The sequence below is a fragment of the Gadus morhua genome, chromosome 3 (genome assembly GCF_902167405.1).
Source record: "Gadus morhua chromosome 3, gadMor3.0, whole genome shotgun sequence".
Classification (NCBI taxonomy): domain Eukaryota; kingdom Metazoa; phylum Chordata; class Actinopteri; order Gadiformes; family Gadidae; genus Gadus; species Gadus morhua.
Genome location: NC_044050.1, coordinates 16,838,680 through 16,856,778, shown reverse-complemented (window position 1 = coordinate 16,856,778; position 18,099 = coordinate 16,838,680). Strand labels below are relative to the sequence as shown.

At 47.7% G+C, this 18,099-nt stretch overlaps 2 protein-coding genes across 2 annotated transcripts; both read right to left on the bottom strand.

Moving 5' to 3' along the window:
* Window positions 1-710: 710 nt before the first annotated feature.
* Window positions 711-4,929, bottom strand: LOC115540779 (mucin-5AC-like; the record flags this gene model as incomplete). Its single annotated transcript, XM_030352354.1, has 5 exons — window positions 711-797; window positions 861-1,007; window positions 2,439-2,677; window positions 3,442-3,865; window positions 4,174-4,929. Coding segments are annotated over 5 exons (1,653 nt in total), but the record flags the coding sequence as incomplete, so codon positions are not given.
* Window positions 4,930-5,381: 452 nt separating this feature from the next.
* LOC115540778 (putative mediator of RNA polymerase II transcription subunit 26) lies at window positions 5,382-7,805 on the bottom strand (the record flags this gene model as incomplete). The annotated part of the gene is given in 2 exon segments (XM_030352353.1): window positions 5,382-5,822; window positions 7,722-7,805. Coding segments are annotated over 2 exon segments (525 nt in total), but the record flags the coding sequence as incomplete, so codon positions are not given.
* Between the last annotated feature and the right edge of the window lie 10,294 nt (window positions 7,806-18,099).

The window sequence follows — 18,099 nt, the reverse complement described above, 5'->3', positions numbered from 1 at the left end:
TGTTGTCGTTGTGGGACCTGCTGTGGTAGTTGTTGGACTTGAAGTTGTAGTTGTTGGAACTGCTGTGGTAGTTGTTGGACTTGCAGTTGTGGTGGGTTGAGCAGCTGTTGTTCTTGCAGGACCGTCTGTGGTAGTTGTTGGACTAGACGATGTAGTTATTGGAGTTGCTGTGGTAGATGATTGACCTGCTGTGGTAGTTAATGGAGTTGCTGTTGTTGTTGGACCTGCTGTGGTAGTTGTTGGACCTGCAGTTGTGGAGGTTTGAAGAGCTGTTGTGGTTGTTGGACTCTCCGTGCTACTTGTTGGACTAGACGATGTAGTTGTGGGAGTTGCTGTGGTAGATGATGGACCTGCTGTGGTAGTTAATGGAGTTGCTGTTGTTGTTGTTGTTGTGGGACCTGTTGTGGTAGTTGTTGGACTTGAAGTTTTAGTCGTTGGAACTGCTGTGGTAGTTGTTGGACTTGCAGTTGTGGTGGGTTGAGCTGCTGTTGTTGTTGTAGGACCTGCTGTGGTAGTTGTTGGACCTGCAGTTGTGGTGGTTTGAAGAGCTGTTGTCGTTGTGGGACCTGCTGTGGTAGTTGTTGGACTTGAAGTTGTAGCTGTTGGCACTGCTGTGGTAGTTGTTGGACCTGCTGTTGTGGTTGTGGGAGCAGTTGTTGTGGTTGTTGGAATCTCTGTGGTACTTGTTGGACCAGACGATGTAGTTGTGGGAGTTGCTGTTGTTGTTTTGGGCCCTGTTGTGGTAATTGTTGGACCTTCAGTTGTGGTTGTTCCAGGAGCTGTTGTTGTTGTGGGACCTGAGGTGGTTGTTGTTGGACTTGAAGTTGTAGTTGTTGGAACTGCTGTGGTAGTTGTTGGACCTGCAGTTGTGGTTGTGGGAGCAGTTGTTGTGGTTGTTGGAATCTCTGTGGTTCTTGTTGGACCAGACGATGTAGTTGTGGGAGTTGCTGTTGTTGTGGTGGGACCTGCTGTGGTAGTTGTTGGACTTGAGGTTGTAGTTGTTGGAACTGCTGTGGTAGTTGTTGGACCTGCAGTTGTGGTGGGTTGAGCTGCTGCTGTTGTTGTTGTAGGACCATCTGTGGTAGTTGTTGGACTTGAAGTTGTAGTTGTTGGAACTGCTGTGGTAGTTGATGGACCTGCAGTTGTGGTGGGTTGAGCTGCTGTTGTTGTTGTAGGACCGTCTATGGTAGTTGTTGGACCTGCAGTTGTGGTGGTTTGAATAGCTGTTGTCGTTGTGGGACCTGCTGTGGTAGTTGTTGGACTTGAAGTTGTAGTTGTTGGAACTGCTGTGGTAGTTGTTGGACCTGCAGTTGTGGTTGTGGGAGCAGTTGTTGTCGTTGTTGGAATCTCTGTGGTACTTGTTGGACCAGACAATGTAGTTGTGGTAGTTGCTGTTGTTGTTGTGGGACCTGCTGTGGTAGTTGTTTGACTTAAAGTTGTAGTTGTTGGAACTGCTGTGGTAGTTGATGGACCTGCAGTTGTGATGGGTTGATCTGCTGTTGTTGTTGTAGGACCTGCTGTGGTAGTTGTTGGACCTGCAGTTGTGGTGGTTTGAAGAGCTGTTGTCGTTTTGGGACCTGCTGTGGTAGTTGTTGGACTTGAAGTTGTAGTTGTTGGAACTGCTGTGGTAGTTGTTGGACCTGCAGTTGTGGTTGTGGGAACAGTTGTTGTGGTTGTTGGAATCTCTGTGGTACTTGTTGGACCAGACGATGTAGTTGTGGGAGTTGCTGAAGTTCTAGTGGGACCTGCTGTGGTAGTTGTTGGACTTGAAGTTGTAGTTGTTGGAACTGCTGTGGTAGTTGTTGGACCTGCAGTTGTGGTTGTGGGAACAGTTGTTGGGATCTCTGTGGTACTTGTTGGACCAGACGATGTAGTTGTGGGAGTTGCTGTTGTTGTTGTGGGACCTGCTGTGGTAGTTGTTGGACTTGAAGTTGTAGTTGTTGGAACTGCAGTTGTGGTTGTGGGAGCAGTTGTTGTGGATGTTGGAATCTCTGTGGTACTTGTTGGACCAGACGATGTTGGTGAGGGAGTTGCTAAAGTTGTTGTTGGACTTGAAGTTGTAGTTGTTGGAACTGCTGTGGTAGTTGTTGGACCTGCAGTTGTGATTGTGGGAGCAGTTGTTGTGGTTGTTGGAATCTCTGTGGTACTTGTTGGACCAGACGATGTGGTTGTGGGAGTTGCTGTTGTTGTTTTGGGCCCTGCTGTGGTAGTTGTTGTACCTTCAGTTGTGGTTCTTTCAGGAGCTGTTGTCGTTGTGGGACCAGTTGTGCTAGTTGTTGGACTTGAAGTTGTAGTTGTTGGAACTTCTGTGGTAGTTGTTGGACCTGCAGTTGTGGTGGGTTGAGCTGCTGTTGTGGTTGTTGTACTCTCTGTGGTAGTTGTTGGACCTGCAGTTGTGGTTGTGGGAGCAGTTGTTGTGGTTGTTGGAATTTCTGTGGTACTTGTTGGACCAGACGATGTAGTTCTGGGAGTTGCTGTTGTTGTTGTGGGTCCTGCTGTGGTAGTTGTTTGACTTGAAGTTGTAGTCGTTGGAAATGCTGTGGTAGTTGATGGACTTGCAGTTGTGGTGGGTTGAGCTGCTGTTGTGATTGTTGTACTCTCTGTGGTACTTGTTGGACCAGACGATGTAGTTTTGGGAGTTGCTGTTGTTGTTTTGGGCCCTGCTGTGGTAGTTGTTGGACCTGCAGTTGTGGTTGTTGGAGAAGCTGTTGTGGTTGTTGGACTCTCCGTGGTACTTGTTGGACCAGACGATGTAGTTGTGGGAGTTGCTGTTGTTGTTGTGGGACCTGCTGTGGTAGTTGTTGGACCTGCAGTTGTGGTTGTTGGCGCAGCTGTTTTTGGACCTGCTGTAGTAGTTGTTGATCCTGACGTTGTAGTTGTTGGCACTGATCTTTTTGTTGTGGGACTTGCTGTTGTAGATGTTGTACCCGTTGTGCTAATTGTTGGACTCTCCGTGGTACTTGTTGGACCAGACAACGTAGTCGTGGGAGTTGCTGTTGTTGTTGTGGGACCTGCTGTGGTAGTTGTTGGACCTGCAGTTGTGGTTGTTGGAGCAGCTGTTTTTGTTATTTTTGGACCTGCTGTAGTAGTTGTTGGACCAGACGATGTAGTTGTGGGAGTTGCTGTTGTTGTTGTGGGACCTGCTGTTGTAGTTGTTGGAACTGCTGTGGTAGTTGTTGGACCTGTAGTTGTGGTTGTTGGAGCAGTTGTTGTGGTTGTTTGAATCTCTGTGGTACTTGTTGGACCAGACGACGTAGTTGTGGGAGTTGCTGTTGTTGTTGTTGTGGGACCTGCTGTGGTAGTTGTTGGACTTGAAGTTGTAGTTGTTGGAACTGCTGTTGTGGTTGTTGGAGCAGCTGTTGTGGTTGTTGGACTCTCCGTGGTACTTGTTGGACCAGACGATGTAGTTGTGGGAGTTGCTGTTGTTGTTGTGGGACCTGCTGTGGTAGTTGTTGAACTTGAAGTTGTAGATGTTGGAACAGCTGTGGTAGTTGTCGAACTTGCTGTTGTGGTGGGTCGAGCAGCTGTTGTTGTTGTAGAACCGTCTGTGGTAGTTGTTGGACCTGTAGTTCTGGTGGTTTGAAGAGCTTTTGTCGTTGTGGGACCTGCTGTGGTAGTTGTAGGACCTGAAGATGTGGTTGTTGGAGCAGCTGTTGTTGTACTTTTTGGACCTGATGTACTGGTTGTTGGTCCTGACGTTGTAGCCGTTTGCACTGATCTTTTTGTTGCAGGGTTTGCTGTGGTAGATGATGGACCTGATGTGGTAGTTAATGGACCTGAAGTTGTAGTTGGTGGAACTGCTATGGTACTTGTTGGACCTGCAGTTGTGGGAGCAGTTGTTGTGGTTGTTGGAATCTCTGTGGTACTTGGTGGACCAGACGATGTAGTTGTGGGAGTTGCTGTTGTTGTTGTGGGACCTGCTATGGTAGTTGTTGGACTTGAAGTCGTAGTTGTTGGAACTGCTGTGGTAGTTGTTGGACCTGTAGTTGTGGTTGTTGGAGCAGTTGTTGTGGTTGTTGGAATCTCTGTGGTACTTGTTGGACCAGACGACATAGTTGTGGGAGTTGCTGTTGTTGTTGTTGGACCTGCTGTGGTAGTTGTTGGACTTGAAGTTGTAGTTGTTTGAATTGCTGTGGCAGTTGTTGGACCTGCAGTTGTGGTTGTGGGAGCAGTTGTTGTGGTTGTTGGAATCTCTGTGGTACTTGTTGGTCCAGACGATGTAGTTGTGGGAGTTGCTGCTGTTGTTCTGGGACCTGCTGAAGTAGTTGTTTGACTTAAAGTTGTAGTTGTTGGAACTGCTGTGGTAGTTGTTGGACCTGCAGTTGTGGTTGTGGGAACAGTTGTTGTGGTTGTTGGAATTTCTTTGGTACTTGTTGGACCAGACGATGTAGTTCTGGGAGTTGCTGTTGTTGTTGTGGGACCTGCTGTGGTAGTTGTTTGACTTGAAGTTGTAGTTGTTGGAATTGCTGTGGTAGTTGATGGACTTGCAGTTGTGGTGGGTTGAGCTGCTGTTGTGATTGTTGTACTCTCTGTGGTACTTGTTGGACCAGACGATGTAGTCGTGGGAGTTGCTGTTGTTGTTGTGGGACCTGCTGTGGTAGTTGTTGGACCTGCAGTTGTGGTTGTTGGAGAAGATGTTGTGGTTGTTGGACTCTCCGTGGTACTTCTTGGACCAGACGATGTAGTCGTGGGAGTTGCTGTTGTTGTTGTGGGACCTGCTGTGGTAGTTGTTGGACCTGCAGTTGTGGTTGTTGGCGCAGCTGTTTTTGGACCTGCCGTAGTAGTTGTTGATCCTGACGTTGTAGTTGTTGGCACTGATCTTTTTGTTGTGGGACTTGCTGTTGTAGATGTTGTACCCGTTGTGGTAATTGTTGGACTCTCCGTGGTACTTGTTGGACCAGACAACGTAGTCGTGGGAGTTGCTGTTGTTGTTGTGGGACCTGCTGTGGTAGTTGTTGGACCTGCAGTTGTGGTTGTCGGAGCAGCTGTTTTTGTTATTTTTGGACCTGCTGTAGTAGTTGTTGGACCAGACGATGTAGTTGTGGGAGTTGCTGTTGTTGTTGTGGGACCTGCTGTTGTAGTTGTTGGAACTGCTGTGGTAGTTGTTGGACCTGTAGTTGTGGTTGTTGGAGCAGTTGTTGTGGTTGTTGGAATCTCTGTGGTACTTGTTGGACCAGACAACGTAGTTGTGGGAGTTGCTGTTGTTGTTGTGGGACCTGCTGTGGTAGTTGTTGGACTTGAAGTTGTAGTTGTTGGAACTGCTGTTGTGGTTGTTGGAGCAGCTGTTGTGGTTGTTGGACTCTCCGTGGTACTTGTTGGACCAGACGATGTAGTTGTGGGAGTTGCTGTTGTTGTTGTGGGACCTGCTGTGGTAGTTGTTGGAACTGCTGTGGTAGTTGTCGAACTTGCTGTTGTGGTGGGTCGAGCAGCTGTTGTTGTAGAACCGTCTGTGGTAGTTGTTGGACCTGTAGTTGTGGTGGTTTGAAGAGCTGTTGTCGTTGTGGGACCTGCTGTGGTAGTTGTAGGACCTGAAGATGTGGTTGTTGGAGCAGCTGTTGTTGTACTTTTTGGACCTGATGTAGTAGTTGTTGGTCCTGACGTTGTAGCTGTTTGCATTGATCTTTTTGTTGCAGGGTTTGCTGTGGTAGATGATGGACCTGCTGTGGTAGTTGTTGGACTTGAAGTTGTGGTTGTTGGAACTGCTGTTGTGGTTGTTGGAGAAGCTGTTGTGGTTGTTGGACTCTCCGTGGCACTTGTTGGACAAGACGATGTAGTTGTGGGAGTTGCTGTTGTTGTTGTGGGACCTGCTGTGGTAGTTGTTGAACTTGAAGTTGTAGTTGTTGGAACTGCTGTGGTAGTTGTTGGACCTGCAGTTGTGGTGATTTGAAGAGTTGTTGTCGTTGTGGGACCTGCTGTGGTTGTTGTTGGACCAGCAGTTGTGGTTGTTGGAGCAGCTGTTGTGGTTGTTGGACTCTCCGTGCTACTTGTTGGACTAGACGATGTAGTTGTGGGAGTTGCTTTGGTAGATGTTGGACCTGCTGTGGTAGTTAATGGACCGGAAGTTGTAGTTGTTGGAACTGCTGTGGTAGTTGTTGGAGCAGCTGTTGTGGTTGTTGTTCTCGCTGTGGTAGTTGTGGGAGTTGGTGTTGTTGTTTTGGGCCCTGCTGTGGTAGTTGTTGTACCTTCAGTTGTGGTTGTTTCAGGAGCTGTTGTCGTTGTGGGACCAGCTGTGGTAGTTGTTGGACTTGAAGTTGTAGTTGTTGGAACTGCTGTGGTAGTTGTTGGACCTGCAGTTGCGGTTGTTGAAGCAGGTGTTGTTGTTGTAGGACCGTCTGTGGTAGTTGTTGGACCTGTAGTTGTGGTGATTTGAACAGTTGTTGTCGCTGTGGGGCCTGCTGTTGTTGTTGTTGGACCAGTAGTTGTGGTTGTTGGAGCAGCTGTTGTGGTTGTTGGACTCTCCGTGCTACTTGTTGGACTAGACGATGTTGTTGTGGGAGATGCTGTGGTAGATGATGGACCTGCTGTGGTAGTTAATGGACCTGAAGTTGTAGTTGTTGGAACTGCTGTGGTAGTTGTTGGACCTGCAGTTGTGGTTGTTGGAGCAGCTGTTGTGGTTGTTGTTCTCTCTGTGGTACTTGTTGGACCAGACGATGTAGTTGTGGGAGTTGCTGTTGTTGTTTTGGGCCCTGCTGTGGTAGTTGTTGGACTTGAAGTTGTAGTTGTTGGAACTGCTGTGGTAGTTGTTGGACCTGCAGTTGCGGTTGTTGAAGCAGGTGTTGTTGTTGTAGGACCGTCCGTGGTAGTTGTTGGACCTGTAGTTGTGGTGATTTGAACAGTTGTTGTCGCTGTGGGACCTGCTGTTGTTGTTGTTGGACCAGTAGTTGTGGTTGTTGGAGCAGCTGTTGTGGTTGTTGGACTCTCCGTGCTACTCGTTGGACTAGACGATGTAGTTGTGGGAGATGCTGTGGTAGATGATGGACCTGCTGTGGTAGTTAATGGACCTGAAGTTGTAGTTGTTGGAACTGCTGTGGTAGTTGTTGGACCTGCAGTTGTGGTTGTTGGAGCAGCTGTTGTGGTTGTTATTCTCTCTGTGGTACTTGTTGGACCAGACGATGTAGTTGTGGGAGTTGCTTTTGTTGTTTTGGGCCCTGCTGTGGTAGTTGATGGACTTGAAGTTGTAGTTGTTGGAACTGCTGTGGTAGTTGTTGGACCTGCAGTTGAGGTTGTTGAAGCAGGTGTTGTTGTTGTAGGACCGTCTGTGGTAGTTGTTGGACCTGTAGTTGTGGTGATCTGAACAGTTGTTGTCGCTGTGGGACCTGCTGTGGTTGTTGTTGGACCAGCAGTTGTGGTTGTTGGAGCAGCTGTTGTGGTTGTTGGACTCTCCGTGCTACTTGTTGGACTAGACGATGTAGTTGTGGGAGATGCTGTGGTAGATGATGGACCTGCTGTGGTAGTCAATGGACCTGAAGTTGTAGTTGTTGGAACTGCTGTGGTAGTTGTTGGACCTGCAGTTGTGGTTGTTGGAGCAGCTGGTGTGGTTGTTGTTCTCTCTGTGGTACTTGTTGGACCAGACGATGTAGTTGTGGGAGTTGCTGTTGTTGTTTTGGGTCCTGCTGTGGTAGTTTTTGGACTTGAAGTTGTAGCTGTTGGAACTGCTGTGGTAGTTGATGGACCTGCAGTTGTGGGAGCCGTTGTTGTGATTGTTGGAATCTCTGTGGTACTTGGTGGACCAGACGTTGTAGTTATGGGAGTTGCTGTTGTTGTTGTGGGACTTGCTGTGGTAGTTGTTGGACTTGAAGTTGTACTTTTTGGAACTGCTGTGGTAGTTGTTGGACCTGCAGTTGTGGTGGTTTGAAGAGCTGTTGTCGTTGTGGGACCTACTGTGGTAGTTGTTGGAACTGCTGTGGTAGTTGTTGGACCTGCAGTTGTGGTTGTGGGAGCAGTTGTTGTGGTGGTTGGAATCTCTGTGGTACTTGTTGGACCAGACGATGTTGTTGTGGGAGTTGCTGTTGTTGTTGTGGGACCTGCTGTGGTAGTTGTTTGGCTTAAAGTTGTAGTTGTTGGAACTGCTGTGGTAGTAGTTGGACCGGACGATGTGGTTGTGGGAGTTGCTGTTGTCGTTGTGGGACCAGTTGTGGTAGTTGTTGGACTTGAAGTTGTAGTTGTTGGAACTGCTTTGGTAGTTGTTGGACCTGCAGTAGTGGTTGTGGGAGCAGTTGTTGTGGTTGTTGGAATTTCTGTGGTACTTGTTGGACCAGACGATGTAGTTGTGGGAGTTGCTGTTGTTGTTGTTGTGGGACCTGCTGTGGTAGTTGTTGGACTTGAAATTGTAGTCGTTGGAACTGCTGTGGTAGTTGTTGGACCTGCAGTTGTGGTGGGTTGAGCTGATGTTGTTGTTGTAGGACCATCTGTGGTAGTTTTTGGACCTGCAGTTGTGGTCGTTTGAAGAGCTGTTGTCGTTGTGGGACCTGATGTAGTAGTTGTTTGTCCTGACGTTGTAGCTGTTTGCACTGATCTTTTTGTTGCAGGGTTTGCTGTGGTAGATGATGGACCAGCTGTGGTAGTTAATGGACCTGATGTTGTAGTTGGTGGAACTGCTATGGTACTTGTTGGACCTGCAGTTGTGGTGGTTGGAGCAGCTGTTGTGGTTGTTGGACTCTCCGTGGTACTTGTTGAACCAGACGATGTAGTTTTGGGAGTTGCTGTTGTTGTTGTGGGACCTGCTGTGGTAGTTGTTGGACTTGAAGTTGTGGTTGTTGGAACTGCTGTGGTAGTTGTTGGACCTGCAGTTGCGGTTGTTGAAGCAGCTCTTTTGGTTGTTTGACCCTCCGTGGTACTTGAAGGACCAGACGATGTAGTTGTGGGAGTTAGTATTGTTGTTGTGCGACCTGCTCTGGTAGTTGTTGGAACTGCTGTGGTAGTTGTTGGACCTGCAGTTGTGGTTGTTGGAGCAGCTGTTGTGGTTGTTGTACTCTCTGTGGTACTTGTTGCAGCAGACGATGTAGTTGTGGGAGTTGCTGTTGTTGTTTTGGGCCCTGCTATGGTAGTTGTTGGACCTTCAGTTGTGGTTGTTTCAGGAGCTGTTGTCATTGTTGGACCCGCTGTGGTAGTTGTTGGAACTACTGTGGTAGTTGTTGGACCTGCCGTTGTAGTTGTGGGAGCAGTTGTTGTGGTTGTTGGAATCTCTTTGGTAGTTGTTGGACCAGACGATGTAGTTGTGGGAGTTGCTGTTGTTGTTGTGGGACCTGCTGCGGTAGTTGTTGGACTTGAAGTTGTAGTTGTTGGAACTGCTGTGGTAGTTGTTGGACGTGCATTTGTGGTGGGTTGAGCTGCTGTTGTTGTTGTAGGACCGTCTGTGGTAGTTGTTGGACCTGCAGCTTTGTTGGGTTGAGCAGCTGTTGTTTTCGTAGGACCGTCTGTGGTAGGTGTTGGAACTGCAGTTGTGGTAGTTTGAAGAGCTGTTGTCGTTGTGGGACCTGCTTTGGTAGCTGTTGGACCTTCAGTTGTGGTTGTTGAAGTAGCTGTTGTGGTTGTTGGACGCTCCGTGGCACTTGTGGGAGTTAGTGTTATTGTTGTGGGACCTGCTGTGGTAGTTGTTGGACTTGAAGTTGTAGTTGTGGGAAGTGCTGTGATTGTTGTTGGACCTGCAGTTGTGGTTGGTTGAGCAGCTGTTGTCGTTGTGGGACCTGCTGTGGTAGTTGTTGGACCTAAAGTTGTAGTTGTTGGAACTGCTGTGGTAGTTGTTGGACCTGCAATTGTGGTTGTTGAAGCAGCGGTTGTGGTTGTTGGACTCTCCGTGGTACTTATTGGACCAGACGATGTAGTTGTTGGAGCTGCTGTTGTTGTTATGGGACCTGCTTTGGTAGTTGTTGGACCTTCAGTTGTGGTTTTTTCAGGAGCTGTTGTCGTTGTGGGACCAGCTGTGGTAGTTGTTGGACTTGAAGTTGTAGTTGTTGGAACTGCTCTGGTAGTTGTTGGACCTGCAGTTGTGGTTGTTGGAGCAGCTGTTGTGGTTGTTGGACTCTCCGTGGTACTTGTTGAACCAGACGATGTAGTTTTTGGAACTGCTGTTGTTGTTGTGGGACCTGATGTAGTAGTTGTTGGTCCTGACGTTGTAGCTGTTTGCACTGATCTTTTTGTTGCAGGGTTTGCTATGGTAGATGATGAACCTGCTGTGGTAGTTAATGGACTTGAAGTTGTGGTTGTTGGAGCAGTTGTTGTGGTTGTTGGAATCTCTGTGGTACTTGTTGGACCAGACGATGTAGTTGTGGGAGTTGCTGTTGTTGTTTTCGGCCCTGCTGTGGTAGTTGTTGGAACTTCAGTTGTGGTTGTTTCAGGAGCTGTTGTCGTTGTGGGACCAGCTGTGGTAGTTGTTGGACTTGCAGTTGTGGTGGGTTGAGCAGCTGTTGTTGTTGTAGGACCGTCTGTGGTAGTTTTTGGACCTGTAGTTTTGGTGATTTGAAGAGTTGTTGTCGTTGTGGGACCTGCTGTGTTTGTTGGACTCTCCGTGCTACTTGTTGGACTAGACGATGTAGTTGTGGGAGTTGCTGTGGTAGATGATGGACCTGCTGTGGTAGTTAATGGACCTGAAGTTGTAGGTGTTGGAACTGCTGTGGGAGTTGTTGGACCTGCAGTTGTGGTTGTTGGAGCAGCTGTTGTGGTTGTTGTACTCTCTGTGGTACTTGTTGGACCAGACGATGTAGTTGTGGGAGTTGCTGTTGTTGGTTTGGGCCTTGCTGTGGTAGTTGTTGGACCTTCAGTTGTCGTTGGTGGAACTGCTATGGTACTTGTTGGACCTGCAGTTGTGGTTTTTGGAGAAGCTGTTGTGGTTGTTGGACCCTCCGTGGTACTTGAAGGACCAGACAATGTAGTTGTGGGAGTTAGTGTTGTTGTTGTTGTGGGACCTGCTGTGGTAGTTGTCGGACTTGAAGTTGTAATTGTTGGAACTGCTGTGGTAGTTGTTGGATCTGCAGTTGTGGTTGTTGGAGCAGTTGTTGTGGTTGTTGGAATCTCTTTTGTAGTTGTTGGACCAGACGATGTAGTTGTGGGAGTTGCTGTTGTTGATGTGGGACCTGCTGTGGTAGTTGTTGGACGTGCAGTTGTGGTGGGTTGAGCTGCTGTTGTTGTTGTAGGACCGTCTGTGGTAGTTGTTGGACCTGCAGCTGTGTTGGGTTGAGCAGCTGTTGTTTTCGTAGGACCGTTTGTGGTAGGTGTTGAAACTGCAGTTGTGGTAGTTTGAAGAGCTGTTGTCGTTGTGGGACCTGCTTTGGTAGTTGTTGGTCCCGCAGTTGTGGTTGTTGAAGCAGCTGTTGTGGTTGTTGGACCTGCAGTTGTGGTTGGTTGAGCAGCTGTTGTCGTTGTGGGACCAGCTGTGGTAGTTGTTGGACTTGAAGTTGTAGTTGTTGGAACTGCCGTGGTAGTTGTTGGACTTGCAGTTGTGGTGGGTTGAGCAGCTGTTGTTGTTGTAGGACCATCTGTGGTAGTTGTTGGACCTGCCGTTGTAGTTGTTGGACCGTCTGTGGTAGTTGTTGGACCTGTAGTTGTGGTATTTTGAAGAGTTGTTGTCGCTGTGGGACCTGCTGTGGTTGTTGTTGGACCAGCAGTTGTGGTTGTTGGAGCAGCTGTTGTGGTTGTTGTTCTCTCTGTGGTACTTGTTGGACCAAACGATGTAGTTATGGGAGTTGCTGTTGTTGTCTTGGGCCCTGCTGTGGTAGTTGTTGGACTTGAAGTTGTAGTTGTTGGAATTGCTGTGGTAGTTTTTGGACCTGCAGTTGCGGTTGTTGAAGCAGCTGTTGTTGTTGTAGGACCGTCTGTGGTAGTTGTTGGACCTGTAGCTGTGGTGATTTGAAGAGCTGTTGTAGTTGGTGAAACTGCTATGGTACTTGTTGGACCTGCAGTTGTGGTTGTTGGATAAGCTGTTGTGGTTGTTGGACTCTCCGTGGTACTTGTTGAACCAGACGATATAGTTGTGGGAGTTGCTGTTGTTGTTGTGGGACCTGCTGTGGTAGTTGTTGGACTTGAAGTTGTAGTTGTTGGAACTGCTGTTGTGGTTGTTGGAGCAGCTGTTGTGGTTGTTGGACTCTCCGTTGTACTTGTTGGACCAGACGATGTAGTTGTGGGAGTTGCTGTTGTTGTTGTGGGACCTGCTGTGGTAGTTGTTGGACTTGAAGTTGTAGTTGTTGGAACTGCTGTGGTAGTTGTTGGACTTGCCGTTGTGGTGGGTTGAGCAGCTGTTGTTGTTGTAGAACCGTCTGTGGTAGTTGTTGGACCTGTAGTTGTGGTGATTTGAAGAGTTGTTGTCGTTGTGGGACCTGTTGTGGTTGTTGGACTCTCCGTGCTACTTGTTGGACTAGACGATGTACTTGTGGGAGTTGCTGTGGTAGATGATGGACCTGCTGTGGTAGTTAGTGGACCGGAAGTTGTAGTTGTTGGAACTGCTGTGGTAGTTGTTGGAGCAGCTGTTGTGGTTGTTGTTCTCTCTGTGGTACTTGTTGGACCAGACGATGTTGTTGTGGGAGTTGCTGTTGTTGTTTTGGGCCCTGCTGTGGTAGTTGTTGGACCTTCAGTTGTAGTTGTGGGAGTTGCTGTTGTTGTTGTGGGACCTGCTGTGGTAGTTGTTGGACTTGAAGTTGTAGTTGTTGGAACTGCTGTGGTAGTTGTTGGACCTGCAGTTGTGGTTGTTGGAGCAGTTGTTGTTGTTGTTGGAATCTCTGTGGTACTTGTTGGACCAGACGATGTAGTTGTGGGAGTTGCTGTTCTTGTTGTGGGACCTGCTGTGGTAGTTGTTGGACTTGAAGTTGTAGTTGTTTGAACTGCTGTGGTAGTTGTTGGACCTGCAGTTGTGGTTGTGGGAGCAGTTGTTGTGGTTGTTGGAATCTCTGTGGTACTTGTTGGACCAGACAATGTAGTTGTGGGAGTTGCTGCTGTTGTTCTGGGACCTGCTGTGGTAGTTGTTTGACTTAAAGGTGTAGTTGTTGGAACTGCTGTGGTAGTAGTTGGACCGGACGATGTGGTTATGGGAGTTGCTGTTGTTGTTTTGGGCCCTGCTGTGGTAGCTGTTGTCGTTGTGGGACCAGTTGTGCTAGTTGTTGGACTTGAAGTTGTAGTTGTTGGAACTGCTGTGGTAGTTGTTGGACCTGCAGTTGTGGTTGTGGGAGCAGTTGTTGTGGTTGTTGGAATTTCTGAGGTACTTGTTGTACCAGACGATGTAGTTGTGGGAGTTGCTGTTGTTGTTGTGGGACCTGCTGTGGTAGTTGTTTGACTTGAAGTTGTAGTCGTTGGAATTGCTGTGGTAGTTGTTGGACTTGCAGTTGTGGTGGGTTGAGCTGCTGTTGTGATTGTTGTACTCTCTGTGGTAGTTGTGGGAGTTGCTGTTGTTGTTTTGGGCCCTGCTGTGGTAGTTGTTGGACCTTCAGTTGTGGTTGTTTCAGGAGCTGTTGTCGTTGTGGGACCAGCTGTGGTAGTTGTTGGACTTGAAGTTGTAGTTGTTGGAACTGCTGTGGTAGTTGTTGGACCTGCAGTTGTGGTTGTGGGAGCAGTTGTTGTGGTTGTTGGAATCTCTGTGGTACTTGTTGGACCAGACGATGTAGTTGTGGGAGTTGCTGTTGTTGTTGTGGGACCTGCTGTGGTAGTTGTTGGACTAGTTGTTGTCGTCGTTGGAAATGCTGTGGTAGTTGTTGGACTTGCAGTTGTGGTGGGTTGAGCAGCTGTTGTTGTTGTAGAACCGTCTGTGGTAGTTGTTGGACCAGCAGTTTTGGTAGTTGGAGCAGCTGTTGTGGTTGTTGGAATCTCTGTGGTACTTGGTGGACCAGACGATGTAGTTGTGGGAGTTGCTGTTGTTGTTGTGGGACCTGCTGTGGTAGTTGTTGGACTTGAAGTTGTAGTTGTTGGAACTGCTGTGGTAGTTGTTGGACCTGCCGTTGTGGTTGTTGGAGCAGTTGTTGTGGTTGTTGGAATCTCTGTGGTACTTGTTGGACCAGACGATGTAGTTGTGGGAGTTGCTGCTGTTGTTGTGGGACCTGCTGTGGTAGTTGTTGGACTTGAAGTTGTAGTTGTTTGAACTGCTGTGGTAGTTGTTGGACCTGCAGTTGTGGTTGTGGGAGCAGTTGTTGTGGTTGTTGGAATCTTTGTGGTACTTGTTGGACCAGACAATGTAGTTGTGGGAGTTGCTGCTGTTGTTCTGGGACCTGCTATGGTAGTTGTTTGACTTAAAGTTGTAGTTGTTGGAACTGCTGTGGTAGTAGTTGGACCGGACGATGTGGTTGTGGGAGTTGCTGTTGTTGTTTTGGGCCCTGCTGTGGTAGCTGTTGTCGTTGTGGGACCAGTTGTGCTAGTTGTTGGACTTGAAGTTGTAGTTGTTGGAACTGCTGTGGTAGTTGTTGGACTTGCAGTTGTGGTGGGTTGAGCAGCTGTTGTTTTTGTTGGACCTCCTGTGGTAGTTGTTTGACTTAAAGTTGTAGTTGTTGGAATCTCTGTGGTACTTGTTGGACCAGACGATGTAGTTGTGGGAGTTGCTTTTGTTGTTGTGGGACCTGCTGTGGTAGTTGTTGGACTAGTTGTTGTCGTCGTTGGAACTGCTGTGGTAGTTGTTGGACTTGCAGTTGTGGTGGGTTGAGCAGCTGTTGTTGTTGTTGGACCTCCTGTGGTTGTTGTTGGACCAGCAGTTTTGGTAGTTGGAGCAGCTGTTGTGGTTGTTGGGCTCTCCGTGCTACTTGTTGGACTAGACAATGTAGTTGTGGGAATTGCTGTGGTAGATGATGGACCTGCTGTGGTAGTTAATGGACCTGAAGTTGTAGTTGTTGGAACTGCTATGGTAGTTGTTGGACCTGCAGTTGTGGTTGTTGGAGCAGCTTTTGTGGTTGTTGTACTCTCCGTGGTACTTGTTGGACCAGATGATGTGGTTGTGGGAGTTGCTGTTGTTGTTTTGGGCCTTGCTGCGGCAGTTCTTGGACCTTCAGTTGTGGTTGTTTCAGGAGCTGTTGTCGTTGTGGGACCAGCTGTGGTAGTTGTTGGACTTGAAGTTGTAGTCGTTGGAACTGCTGTGGTAGTTGTTGGACCTGCAGTTGTGGTTGTGGGAGCATTTGTTGTGGTTGTTGGAATCTCTGTGGTACTTGTTGGACCAGACGATGTAGTTGTGGGAGTTGCTGTTGTTGTTGTGGGACCTGCTGTGGTAGTTGTTGGACTTGCAGTTGTGGTGGGTTGAGCTGCTGTTGTGATTGTTGTACTCTCTGTGGTAGTTGTGGGAGTTGCTGTTGTTGTTTTGGGACCTGCTGTGGTAGTTGTTGGACTAGTTGTTGTCGTCGTTGGAACTGCTGTGGTAGTTGTTGGACTTGCAGTTGTGGTGGGTTGAGCAGCTGTTGTTGTTGTTGGACCTCCTGTGGTTGTTGTTGGACCAGCAGTTTTGGTAGTTGGAGCAGCTGTTGTGGTTGTTGGGCTCTCCGTGCTACTTGTTGGACTAGACAATGTAGTTGTGGGTGTTGCTGTGGTAGATGATGGACCTGCTGTGGTAGTTAATGGACCTGAAGTTGTAGTTGTTGGAACTGCTATGGTAGTTGTTGGACCTGCAGTTATGGTTGTTGGAGCAGCTGTTGTGGTTGTTGTACTCTCCGTGGTACTTGTTGGACCAGATGATGTGGTTGTGGGAGTTGCTGTTGTTGTTTTGGGCCCTGCTGTGGTAGTTGTTGGACCTTCAGTTGTGGTTGTTTCAGGAGCTGTTGTCGTTGTGGGAACTGCTGTGGTAGTTGTTGGACCTGCAGTTGTGGTTGTGGGAGCAGTTGTTGTGGTTGTTGGAATCTCTGTGGTAACTGTTGGACCAGACGATGTAGTTGTTGGAGTTGCTGTTGTTGTTGTGGGACCTGCTGTGGTAGTTGTTGGACTAGTTGTTGTCGTCGTTGGAACTGCTGTGGTAGTTGTTGGACTTGCAGTTGTTGTGGGTTGAGCAGCTGTTGTTGTTGTTGGACCAGTTGGAATCTCTGTGGTACTTGTTGGACCAGGCGATGTAGTTGTGGGAGTTGCTGTTGTTGTTTTGGGCCCTGTTGCGGCAGTTCTTGGACCTTCAGTTGTGGTTGTTTCAGGAGCTGTTGTCGTTGTGGGACCAGCTGAGGTAGTTGTTGGACTTGAAGTTGTAGTTGTTGGAACTGCTGTGGTAGTTGTTGGACCTGCAGATGTGGTTGTTGGAGCAGTTGTTGTGGCTGTTGGAATCTCTGTGGTACTTGTTGGACCAGACGATGTAGTTGTGGGAGATGCTGTTGTTGTTTTGGGCCCTGCTGTGGTAGTTGTTGGACCTTCAGTTGTGGTTGTTTCAGGAGCTGTTGTCGTTGTGGGACCTGCTGTGGTAGTTGTTGGACTTGAAGTTGTAGTTGTTGGAACTGCTGTGGTAGTTGTTGGACCTGCAGTTGTGGTGGGTTGAGCTGCTGTTGTTGTTGTAGGACCGTATGTGGTAGTTGTTGGACCTGCAGTTGTGGTGGTTTGATGAGCTGTTGTCGTTGTGGGACCTGCTGTGTTAGTTGTTGGACTTGAAGTTGTAGTTGTTGGAACTGCTGTGGTAGTTGTTGGACCTGCAGTTGTGGTTGTGGGAGCAGTTGTTGTGGTTGTTGGAATCTCTGTGGTACTTGTTGGTCCAGACGATGTAGTTGTGGGACTTGCTGTGGTAGATGTTGGACCTGCTGCGGTAGTTATTGGACCTGAAGTTCTAGTTGTTGGAACTGCTGTGGTAGTTGTTGGACCTGCAGTTGTGGTTGTTGGAGCAGCTGTTGTGGTTGTTGTACTCTCCGTGGTACTTGTTGAACCAGACGATGTAGTTGTTGGAACTGCTGTAGTTGTGGAAGGAACTGCCATGGTAGTTGTTCGATCTGCAGTTGTGGTGGTTTGAGCAGCATTTGTCGTTTTCGGACTCTCCGTGGTAGTTGTTGGAGCTGCAGTTGTGATGGTTTGAGCAGCTGTTGTTGTACGACCTGATTTACTAGTTGTTTGACCGGACATTGTAGTTGTGGGAGGTGCTGTTGTTTTTGTGGGACCTGCTTTGGTAGTTGTTAGACCTGCTGTTGTTGGGGGACTTTTCCTTGTAGTTGTTGGACCAGACTTTTTAATTTTTGGAACTGCTGTTGTTGTTGAGGGAAAACCTGTTGTGGTGGTTGAGCTTGCTGTTGTTGTGGTTGGAGTAGCTGTTTTCGTTGTGGGTCCCGACTTGGTAGTTGCTTTTCCTGACGTTGTAGTTGTTCGAATTGCTGTTGTTGTTGTCGAACCATCTGTGGTAGTCGTTAGACCTCCAGTCTTGGCGGTTGGAGCATCGCTTGTAGTTTTTGGACCAGAAGTTGTGGTTGTTGGACTTGATGTTATAGTAGTTAGAACTAATGTGTTTGTTATTGGGTCTTTTGTCGTAATTGTTGCACCTGAAGTTGTGGTTGATGGAGCAACTGTTGTCGTTGTTTTTGGACCAGATGTAGTAGTTGTTGTTCCTGACGTTGTAATTGTTGGCACTGATCTTTTTGTTGTGGGACTTGCTGTGGTAGTTGTTGGACCAGTCGTTGTGGTTGTCTTGACAGCTGTTGTCTTTGATGCGGTATTTATAGGGCCCGCAGGTTCGGCAGTTGTAGTTTTTGGACCTATTGTTGTTGTAGTTTTTGCACCAGCTGTTTTTGTTAATAGGAAAGCTTCAGGAATTGTTTGGCTTGTTCTTGGGTTTTTTGGGCCAGCAGTTCTAGCTGTTGTTTCTGCAGCTGTGGTCGTTTGGCCTATTGTCGTTGACATTGTACTCACTGTCGTTTGACTCATTGTAATATTTGTCTTTTCCTTGGTAGTTATTGGAACTGCTGTTGTTGTTAGTTCAAGTGTCGTTAGAGCTTGATTGCTCTCCATTAGTACCATTACGGATAACACTGTAGAAAATGGATGCAATTTTTTTTTACATTTTTATCCATATTTGACATTTGTTGAGGTTGTTATTATGGTCAATTTTCATACGAAAAGTTTCCTATCATTTTGCTCTGATTTAATAAAGAATAAGAATTTGTTTTTGCATTAGCCATTATAATTACAATCAACACCATGACGTATTCCTTATGTTATCGTAATTCATAATGTTTGGTTATATACTATTTC